This window comes from Gigantopelta aegis, chromosome 14 (genome assembly GCF_016097555.1).
Source record: "Gigantopelta aegis isolate Gae_Host chromosome 14, Gae_host_genome, whole genome shotgun sequence".
NCBI lineage: Eukaryota > Metazoa > Mollusca > Gastropoda > Neomphalida > Peltospiridae > Gigantopelta > Gigantopelta aegis.
Genome location: NC_054712.1, coordinates 48,746,304 through 48,758,405, shown reverse-complemented (window position 1 = coordinate 48,758,405; position 12,102 = coordinate 48,746,304). Strand labels below are relative to the sequence as shown.

The 12,102-nt window shown below is 37.0% G+C and overlaps 1 protein-coding gene across 1 annotated transcript in view; it reads left to right on the top strand.

The window, feature by feature from the left end:
* The window catches only part of LOC121388263 (sodium/hydrogen exchanger 8-like), a 38,803-nt gene that overhangs the window by 12,782 nt on the left and 13,919 nt on the right, over positions 1-12,102 (top strand). The window contains exons 13-15 of the mRNA XM_041519538.1: positions 698-840; positions 1,892-1,972; positions 2,472-2,615. Coding sequence (XP_041375472.1) covers positions 698-840; positions 1,892-1,972; positions 2,472-2,615 — 368 coding nt within the window. The remainder of the gene's footprint in view (positions 1-697; positions 841-1,891; positions 1,973-2,471; positions 2,616-12,102) is intronic.

The window sequence follows — 12,102 nt, the reverse complement described above, 5'->3', positions numbered from 1 at the left end:
ACAGGTTAACAACATAGGTTAGCCTATCAGCTTCATTTTACTCGGGACAAATGGAGAATTGTTACTAAAGCCAGTAACCTGCATTATTGGACTGTTATTCTTTATTTATTACCCAAGCGGGTACACATGACCGGGAAAATAAAATTCACAAATTCTCACTGAGATTGGACAATTTTTCACCTACAAACCAATGACTGTGCCAGTAGTAAATATGATTTCATCATGATTTGGCAAACATACACAATGACATCACATACATTAAAGGTTTGCATTTAAGTCTCTTAAGTTTTTATTGTTAAATTAGTAATCAAATGCTATTTTAATACAATTCATTAGTAATGATTACAGTACATATGTTGACAGAATAAATAGAACTTTGGTTTTTTTAAATTATCTTTGATCATGAATAAAATATGAAGTCATATCAATACTCAAAATAGTGTGTAACATTGTTCACATCATTTCTAGATAAATGTAGTCATAATGAAAATAGAAGGTTCTTAAAAAAAACAAAATGGCTACAGTAATAAATAGAACAACAAACTCGGTACCTGTTATTATCAAATTTATTTACTTTGTGAAATAATTTTTAGTTGTCACTTGCTAAAGCTCGTAACAACTGAAAATTGTTTCCCTTGGGACATAAATTTGATAATAACTGGTAACTCATTTATTATCCTCTGTATATAATTGCCAGGTTTGAGAGGAGCCGTCGCGTTTGCTCTGTGTCTTCACCTGGAGTTTGAAGCTGAGAAGCGATACGTTTTAGTGACAGCCACGCTGATTATTGTTCTCTTCACGATCATGTTCCTAGGAGGGGCCACAATGCCGTTATTAAAGGTAAAACATTTACTGTTCTTTTCATACATATCTGCTAATAAAGTGAGGCTGAAATTCTGTGTCTAGCTAAATCATGTATTGTTACAGATCAAGAATTACCAATTTTTCACAGCATTAACGCCCTTGAACTTAGGAAGGAAGGAAATGTTTTATTTAACGACGCACTCAACACATTTTATTGACGGTTGTATGGTGTCGAACATATGGTTAAGGACCTGGGCTACTCTTTTCAATTAGCAGCAAGGGTTCTTTTATATGCACTATCCCACAGACAGGATGGTGCATACCATGGCCTTTGTTAAACCAGTTGTGGAACACTGGCTGGAACGAGAAATAGCCCAACCCATGAACTTAGGAGAAATTTGTTTTCCGGACATTTTGTTCACACTGCTTTAAGATGTTGAGCTGACATATTTTGTGTATAGTTTTACATTTATCATGTACTGTTACAGGTTAAGTTTGACTTTTGTGGCAATTTACCCAATTTTCACAGAGTTATGATCCTTGAACTTAAAACATAAAAACATTTGATGGGCTTGGGATGTGTGTTGCTGTATGGTGTATACTACCAAATCAAATCCCATACACAACAATAGTAACATATGTGGCTAAAACTCCTACCTGCGGCATATCAATCGACATACACGCCACAGATATAAATACTACCACCTCTCACCCTTAAAGTGAATCAGACAAAATTGGGGTTCAAGCTGCTGATTTCTGAGATAATGTGTAGCATCTACGACTACCCTAGTTCCACACAAAATTTGAGTACTTTTTTTGACAGGTATCCCATACATGTTTCAAGCACAAGGCTACTTGACACAGTGGTACTGGATGAAATAAAATTGCATACATTTTTTGTCCAGATGAAACTGCGGGTTTTTTTACAACCAACACACTCACATTTATTAGCAATCACAGGACTTGTGGTGTTCACTTCTCTATCTAAAGTTGGGTGCACCTCGAACTTTGACCCAGCCGGAAGTTATTTGGTTTAGTGCTACCTTTAGCAGTGCTCTTACAATTCTTCTTCTATTTTATTCTTCAGTTGCTCAAAGCAGTGAAGAAGAGTAAGAAAAAGAAGAAGACAACTGGTATTGAAATTTCTCTCAGCAAGACGAAGGAAATGGTAAATAGCTGCATATTACAATATATTCAATCAGGATCTAGTGATAGAGCTAGATCCTGTATTTTATTGGACTGAGTGTTTTTATGCCGCACGGACACTTTGTTTTGAAATGACATAAGAAAATTATAGTTTGGAAGCATATTATGATGGTTTCAAATATATTAAGCTGTAATAATATCTTGTGAAAACAAGTAAGTTCTAGATCTACATGTATATAATTAATTATGTGGTTTTGTAATTTGATTATTCATGTTTATTTGATTTATTAATTTGATGATGTCTTTATTTGATTTATTAATTTGATAATTTATGTTAATTTAATTTATTAATTTGATTATTGATGTCTATTTGATTTATTAATTTGATTATTCATATTTATTTGATTTATTCATGTGATAATTTGGATAGTTAATTTGATGATACATGTTTATTTGATTTATTAATTTGATGATACATGTTTATTTGATTTATTAAGTTGATGATTGCTGTTTATTTTCAGGGACAGACTGTTGATTCCGAGCACCTGTCCGAGCTGACTGAAGAGGAGTATGAGATTAACTACATTAAACCTCACTTGAAAGGTTTCCTCAAGATCGATGTCAAATACCTCATACCATTTTTCACACGGCGATTTACAAAACAGGTAATATTTGAGTTCTCTTTAATCATTTGTCAGTGCTGCAATCTTAAGGATTTCTCTCATTCCAGCCAGTGCTCCACAACTGGTGTAACAAAGGCCGTGGTATGTACTATCCTGTCTGTGGGATGGTGCATATAAAAGATCCCTTGCTGCCAATTGAAAAGAGTAGCCCATAAAGTGGCGACAGCCGGTTTTCTCTCTCAATATCTGTGTGGTCTTTAACCATATGTCTGACGCATATAACCGTAAATAAAATGTGTTGATTGCGTCTTTAAATAAAAGATTTCTTCTTTTTTGTTTCTTTTTTTTTTTAAGTATTTCAAAATTATTTTTGTATAATTTAAAAACAAATGATATCAGGAGTTTAATGCTAAGAATAAACACTATATTCAGCCTCAGTCAATGACAGTCAGATCTGCTTTGTGTTTAAAATAACAACAAAGATATATTCAAATAAGCAGTATGTATATATACTGACACACAATGAAAACACAAAAACAACTTTTAATTGCAAATAACGACAAACTATTAATGAATTGATGGATACTGTAATATGACATTAATGACTGGTATTCATGAGATACATTCACATGGAAACATGGCAAGTTATCATCAGTAATCAAGTTGCATTCGTAATCGAAAAGTTCAACCCCCCCCCCCCCCCCCCCCCCCCCCATAACAAGGTCAGTATCTGGTGTGTCCACCATTGGCCCGTGAGCATGCGTGAAAACGACGGAGAAAGGATTGGCACAAACATCTCAAGTAAGTCACAGGAATGTTCCTCCACTCGTCCTGCAACGCCTGTGCAAGCTCAGCGATGTTACACGGTGGTGGCAGGCGGTGACGTACACGGCGTCCTAACTCATCCAAGTGTTCAGTTGGGTTCAAATCCGGTGAAACGGCGGGCCAGTTCATAACGGTGATACCGGCTTGTTGCAGGAATGCCTGGGTAATTCTTGCAGTATGTGGACAGGCATTGTCTTGTTGAAACAGAAGGGGACCTCCTGGTCTTTGGGGACGGCACAAAAGTGGCTGGAGAACTGGTCTTAGAATAACGTCAACATAACGCTGGACTGTAAGGGCATCGTGGACAATGATGAGATCACTCCTGAAATCACAGTTGATTTCCTCCCATACCATCAGACAACCGCTGCCAAATTGATCACGTTCCCTCACACATCCGTCAGTGTACCGTTCATGGAGTCCTGTACACACGTGCTCTTCCATCGTCAAAGGAGACAGAGAAATGGGACTCATCTGAGAAAACAATGCTCCGGTAAAAGGCTGGTGGATGATTACCATTCTGGAGAGCAAACTGTAGTCTCGCAGCACGATGTCGCGGTGTCATGATGTTACCGTTGTACGGGCTTCTGCATCTGAGTCCAGCCATTCTGAGTCGACGCATGACCATCATCGGATGGATAGGCCTTCCATGACATCCTATCGTGTTGCTTGCTGTCATCGTCTCAGTTCTGAACCGGTCACGGAGGTGGTGTTGTCGAATCTGCCAATCTTGGCGTGGGGTCGTAACGGGACGTTCACCAGGTCGAGGTCGATCACGGACACTCCCGGTCTGTTGATGACGTTCAACAAGTCGTCCAATAGTTGATGGATGGATTCTGAAGGTCCTAGCAACTTGGCTTTGCGAAGTCTGTAACGAGGAATATGACACCGTTACGTGACTTTTATGTGTCCACATACTGGCATTTCACGTGCATTGCACGCAGCATGATTGAGCACGTAGTGAACGCATTTCACACCATTTTGTGTGTTTCTGCTATTGTATGGGTAATGAGAACAAAACCATGATTAAAACCCAGACAAAAGTACCAATCAATGGCTTCCTCTCATAAATTGTTATTTTAAGTCCAATAATAAAAAAAATCATTAATCACAACAAAATATTGAAAAATATCTGTTTTGCGTTTTTATTGTGTGTCAGTATACAATAAACCAAACATACAATTTTGACAAAAGATAATCTAAGTTAGAACCTCTTCATGATTTATGCAAATCCAGATTACAATTCTCCCAATTGGAGCCTCTAGACATGTTATTGTAATCATTCATTGAGCTATTCTTCAAATATTTAAACAAAACCAAACATAAATTAACAACAATACCATATCATCATTAAATTGAAGTAAACTTCCAAGTTCAGTTAAATTATAAAATCCTCTCTATAAATTCTGTGAAATTTTGATGCCGTTGATTCGTGGCTGCCACCTTGTCAAACTGATCTTCCAAGTTGTACAAAAGGCTGAAGTCATCGCAGCTGTTTTCTTCAAAGTATCGACGGATTCATTGAAAATGAGATCTTACCTTGCCTGACGTTATTAGGATGATGTAGTCGTCGTCATCATCTTCTTCACTGTCATAAGATACGTCAGGGGTTGGAGTTGGTGGTGTTACTATTGCCGAACGGATCTCTTCATCAGTTGATAAACTGTGATATTCCAACTTATGGTCATGGTTGAAAAAGGCGTTGAACTCATCATTTGTCATGCCAGTCGGTGGTAATGGCTCAGATTCTATTTCTTTTGTTTCAATTTTTTCAATACAACCAAAGTGTTTCTGGTAATTCTGGTGATTCTAATACCCCAAAATACTTCTGTTTTTTTATCTTTTTTTTAAATGCACCTGCGTCTGAGAAGTAATTTTTATGGAGTCGAGTGTTTGAACATAGACTTTTGTTTCACTCTGTTGTAAGTTTTTCCAGATGTGTTACAGGTTGGTAAATTAACTAAACTTAGTGTCCATTTTTATTGTTAAAACTAGGGTCTGTGACTTTAAAAAGTTTACTATTGTGCTGGATTTCACATGTTTATGCTTTCATTAACATACAACACATGTATGGATAATGTCCAATAAGTTGAGTTTCTTTTGCCAGATCATTTGCCCACATGGCTGCCATTCCATCGATGTCTTTAATTATGTTGACAACTTGAGATCGATAATGACCCTTCAAATTTCTAATAATTCCCTGATCGCATTATTGAATGAGTGACATCATTTTGGAAGGCAGAAACATCATATTCACATGTTTGAACTTATTAGTTGGAGGATGCGCTGTACAGTTATCCACTAACAAGACCACTTTTTTTCTTGCAATTTCATATCCTTGTTGAACTCTTGCAGCCATTTGGTGAATAATGTACCAGTCATTCATGCATTCTTGGCGTTTCTGTATGTCACAGGTAGGCCCTCAATAACAGCTATAGTCCATCTCACAGAAAAGGCCTTTTTTCATACTATGGAATTTCCTACAAATTATTTATTTTTGAGCCAAACACTTTTATGGTACTTTTCTTCTGATGTCAAACCAAACAGAAATTATTTACAAACAATTTTTTTGTAGGAGGATAGGACAGACTATAGGATTTTTGTTTTTTTACCTATGACCAGAAGATTTTGTTTGTGTGTCCCTGTCACGTTGCCAGTGGTGGATCCAGAAAATCCATTTAGGTGGGGCCCCAATGACATGAGGCAGAATGCCAATGGAACTTTTGGGGAGGTTTGGAGAGGATCATAAAAAAAAAAAAATTAATATATAATAAAGTTATAACTATCACAAAATTTAGGGGGGGGGGGGGGGGGGCGGGCCGCTGGGGGCCTCCTAGATCCGCTTCTGGTTGCATACTACAAGAACAGTTACTCTATCCATCGTCTTTTTGCTACGGCTAACATAATATTTGTTTGCTGCCATTACTGCTCTGAAGTAGTCTCGTCTCGTCAGCATTGTAGACATCCTCAGCCTTGTACTGCTGTAGAACTTCGGGAAGGATTGTCTTTGACCAGTTGTCTCTTCTCGTCAGCTTTGTAGACATCCTCAGCCTTGTACTGCTGTAGAACTTCGGGAAGGATTGTCTTTGACCAGTTGTCTCGTCTCGTCAGCATTGTAGACATCCTCAGCCTTGTACTGCTGTAGAACTTCGGGAAGGATTGTCTTTGACCAGTTGTCTCGTCTCGTCAGCATTGTAGACATCCTCAGCCTTGTACTGCTGTAGAACTTCGGGAAGGATTGTCTTTGACCACTTGTCTCGTCTCGTCAGCATTGTAGACATCCTCAGCCTTGTACTGCTGTAGAACTTCGGGAAGGATTGTCTTTGACCAGTTGTCTCGTCTCGTCAGCATTGTAGACATCCTCAGCCTTGTACTGCTGTAGAACTTCGGGAAGGATTGTCTTTGACCACTTGTCTCGTCTCGTCAGCATTGTAGACATCCTCAGCCTTGTACTGCTGTAGAACTTCGGGAAGGATTGTCTTTGACCACTTGTCTCGTCTCGTCAGCATTGTAGACATCCTCAGCCTTGTACTGCTGTAGAACTTCGGGAAGGATTGTCTTTGACCACTTGTCTCGTCTCGTCAGCATTGTAGACATCCTCAGCCTTGTACTGCTGTAGAACTTCGGGAAGGATTGTCTTTGACCAGTTGTCTCGTCTCGTCAGCATTGTAGACATCCTCAGCCTTGTACTGCTGTAGAACTTCGGGAAGGATTGTCTTTGACCACTTGTCTCGTCTCGTCAGCATTGTAGACATCCTCAGCCTTGTACTGCTGTAGAACTTCGGGAAGGATTGTCTTTGACCAGTTGTCTCGTCTCGTCAGCATTGTAGACATCCTCAGCCTTGTACTGCTGTAGAACTTCGGGAAGGATTGTCTTTGACCACTTGTCTCGTCTCGTCAGCATTGTAGACATCCTCAGCCTTGTACTGCTGTAGAACTTCGGGAAGGATTGTCTTTGACCACTTGTCTCGTCTCGTCAGCATTGTAGACATCCTCAGCCTTGTACTGCTGTAGAACTTCGGGAAGGATTGTCTTTGACCAGTTGTCTCGTCTCGTCAGCATTGTAGACATCCTCAGCCTTGTACTGCTGTAGAACTTCGGGAAGGATTGTCTTTGACCAGTTGTCTCGTCTCGTCAGCATTGTAGACATCCTCAGCCTTGTACTGCTGTAGAACTTCGGGAAGGATTGTCTTTGACCACTTGTCTCGTCTCGTCAGCATTGTAGACATCCTCAGCCTTGTACTGCTGTAGAACTTCGGGAAGGATTGTCTTTGACCAGTTGTCTCGTCTCGTCAGCATTGTAGACATCCTCAGCCTTGTACTGCTGTAGAACTTCGGGAAGGATTGTCTTTGACCAGTTGTCTCGTCTCGTCAGCATTGTAGACATCCTCAGCCTTGTACTGCTGTAGAACTTCGGGAAGGATTGTCTTTGACCAGTTGTCTCGTCTCGTCAGCATTGTAGACATCCTCAGCCTTGTACTGCTGTAGAACTTCGGGAAGGATTGTCTTTGACCACTTGTCGGGGCGAGACGTAGCCCAGTGGTAAAGCACTCCCGTGTTGCGCGGTCGGTTTGGGATCGATCCCCATCAGAGGGCCTATTGGGCTATTACTCACTCCAGCCAGTATTAGCAATCCTGTCTGTGGGATGGTGCATATAAAAGACCCCTTGTTGCTAATCGAAAAGAGGCGACAGCAGGTTTCCTCTCTCAATATCTGTGTGGTCCTTAACCATATGTCCAACGCCATATAATCGTAAATAAAATGTCATGAGTGCATCGTTAAATAAAACATTTCCTTCCTTCGACCAGTTGTCAGCATCTGAGACGACTGCATCCTTTTTCCCACCTTGAAGTTTTCTTGTAGACAATTGCATTTCTTTCTTTCTACCAGGAGAGCCATCCATTGTTGGATTAAAATCTTCTACCGCCATCTTTTCTGTCAGATCTCTTGCTAATATTGGAATGTCTTTTTGTCTGGCGATGATAAACCATTCTGATAAGGTCTTCCCCCGTTCTCTGTGTTTCTCTTTCTGAATTGGCATTGGAGAGATATTGAGCACATATCTCATCATGCATGTTGGATATTCATGAAATATGTGGTTGCCAACATCCAAGTTTCTTTGCAATCTCTGCCTGTTGAGTTTTCTGAATAAGAATTTTACACCACCTCGTTTTGTTTCTGTTTATTTGTCATGTTAACCTGATCAAATGATATATATTCTTGTCAGTATTTATGGCCAAAACATGATTAATCCAATTTGCTAAGAATTTTAATCTGCTACAACATATCCTTTGTTGGCATTTAACAATCAAAACATTAATCCTAATAATTGGTTATACCAAATAGGGCCTCACAATATGAGCTGAAGGTGAAAAATCATGTCATCAAAAGATCCCTCTAAAAATAACTCTAGCCGCCAACAGCTTTTGTTTGTTACCGTCGCCAACAATTCACAGAAAAGAAAAAGATTTGACATGTATTTCTAGATTAAACAAACTGGCAGTAAAGACCGACTGCTTTGAACGTTGATTGTCTCCCTTTTTTGCGATGAAATGCTTCGTTCAGGGATTCATTGCTAAGGTGTAATTTGAGAATTTATTGATTGATAACTAGTTGTCTAAAATAAATGAAAAAACAAGTCCTTACCAGTATTTTCTTTTATCAACAAACTTAAATAGTATTGAATGTATTAATCTGTACACATAGATCTATGTAAACTTTTTTTCTCTTTTTTGTATTGCCGCAGAAAAATAATAGATAATGTCAGGGTTGGGACCCAACCATTAACATACATAGCAATTATACACAGAATATGTCATGGAGCAAGGAGAGAAAGGGAAGGACAAAAAACTGAAATAAGTATTTCCTCCAAACCAGCAACATTGTAAAACAAACAACCATGGTCTTTTTTATAGAAAAAATCAGGCTGGTCGTTTAAATATTTTCCAGAAATCTTAACCAACATTCCCAGTTTTCGTCAAATTCTTTATGTAAACAATTCTTGTAATACATATATTTTTCTAATAATAGCTTATCTTCGATGTAATGTTTGAATCCATCTACATAAACTTTCCTATGTTTTAAAGGATAATTTTATATTCAAATAACCGAAAATACATTAAACTATTAGGGCTGCATATTTCCAGTAATTTTTGTAATATGATATGTGTATAAATAAGTTTTATTAAACATAGCTATGTATTGTAGCCAAAAATTTAGCCAGTTATGGTTTTCATTAGCCAAAATTAAAAGTCTTTAGCAAAATCTAAATTTAGCTAAAATATTCCAATTTAGTACTTTTTCAGCTCTTTGTTTCTTATAAAAAATAAAAAAAAACGATGCCATTTGGATCAACTACAATTTAATTTTATTCATATTTTAATTTTTGTATACGTGTACATAAAACCAGTCATCACTGCAGCGATACTGTGTACAGCATAAAAGTACATAAATTCAACATAAACATATCAGTTCATAAATCACATACAGTATCCAAAAAGTATAAACAGCACATGTCAAACATGTTTGTTATTATTGAATATAATCAGCACTATCAGTCAATTGTTTGAAGGTCCATTTTAATTATGTCAATTCAGTTTCTCCACCATATACAAGTTATAACTATATAGAGATTATTATAGGGTGTACACTACCAAATCAAATCCCATAGACGACAATAGTAACATATACGGCTAAAACTCCTACCTGCAACGTATCAACCGACATAAACGCCACGGATATAAATACTACCACCCCTTACACTTAAAGTGAATCAGAAAAAAATGGGGGTCAAGCTGCTCGTTTCTGAGATAACGGGTAGCGTCTATGACTACCCTAGTTTCGCACAAAATTTGAGTACTTTTTTTTACAGGTACCCCATACATGTTTCAAGCACAAGGCTACTTGACACATTGGTACTAGATGAAATAAAATTGCACATTTATTTTACCCAGATGAAACTATTATTTTTTACAACCAACACACTCACATTTATAACCAATCACAGGACTTGTGGTGTTCACTTCTCTATCAAAAGTTCGGTGCACCTCGAACTTTGACCCAGCCGGAAGTTATTTGGTATAGTACTACCTATACTGATAACATACATTTTTCAAAAAGTGTCCAGCTATGTGTCTTTATGACAACCAGGATCTGGTGTATTCTGACATAAACTGACAACCTCACTGAAACTGTTGTTTCTACAGTGCAACCTAATATAATGTACCCCTCAAAAAGCATATATATTGCATATAGTTTTGTACAAATGCAATATGTCATATTAAACAACAAAATGTTTTAAAATAAAACTCCTGAAGATATTTACTTTCAGTTGGGTGTGTGTACTCAGGTATATATGTAGAGACAACAAAGATAGTCAGAGTACCTCTACCCCTTTAAAGAATTCCATTAAAACACATGCACTTGATTGACCCCTAGATTATGAAGACCTTAACAGGTACATCAAAGAAATATCAGTATTAAAAAAATACACTGTCTGAGGAAGGAAACACAAACATGACTGTACCTGTATGAAGTAATGACTTAATGTCCTGAACATTAGTGTTGGGAGGAAATCCTGTATGCTGGGTGTGGGTGTCTTCAAGTTACCAGGTGTGGGAATTTCAAATCCATCGGCCATGCTGATTTTCATAATGAACCATCAAAACCAATGGCAGCCACCAATATTCCTGACTATATTTTATTTATAGCCTACTGTAGTTGGAGGTTTTAATAGTTGTGATATCTGGAATAATCATGCAGCTTTAACACATTTATTTTTGATTAATTACCGAAAAAAACTATTTTTAAATGACAAAATTACCCGAACATCTATTTTCTTGCATTATTTTCTAATCCGGATGAATACAATATGTACATTAGATGTATTCCTACAATCTGTAATCCAGCATTTTATTTAGCTAGTAACATTAGGTAATACAGCTTTAACAATAAAATAAATTATCAACTTAATCCAAGGCAGATAATCAAATCTGAAAAAATTGGTTCTGAATCTAGTATAAACTCAAAATGCTTTTCATGAGAGCTAACTAAGTGATTATTAAGAAACAAAAATGATCTGGAGATCTAAGTATATGTTTAACAACCTTATTGTTATGTACAAAAAAGAACAGAAGGCACAATAGTGACAACAAATTTAATTATGTTTTTGGTAAAGTTTTTCTTCAAATTTACTTTAAATTTTGCATAAAACTACAAATTTGTCTAAAATATAACTTAGCACCCTATAAATATGTCAAAATGACAATAAAAATCAACTTCTTTACAAATTTGAGTTTTCAGAATTTCATACATAAAAAATTAACAATGTTAATGGAAACTAAAGACATTAACCCACTATTGGCACATGCTATTTTTAATATAAAAATAAATTGCTATTAAAATCTTAGTTCAGGTTGCCTATATATAATACCATATTTAAGAGCAGTTGTATATGGCAAGTCAAATACCATGTAAAAAGAAATTATAGAAATCTTTACAGTATGAATTATAGGCCAAAACCAACTTTTCTTCAGTGCTAAATTTGATTCAAACTCCATTCAGAGCCATGTACAGAGATTATTGTCACGGTCAAGGTCATTGTGAACTTGCATGATCGAGTGATGGCTAATTAATCAACCAGTATAGTTTAATTAAATAAAATGACAAAATCATAATATTTTTTATTATGCACTGAATATGTGCTAT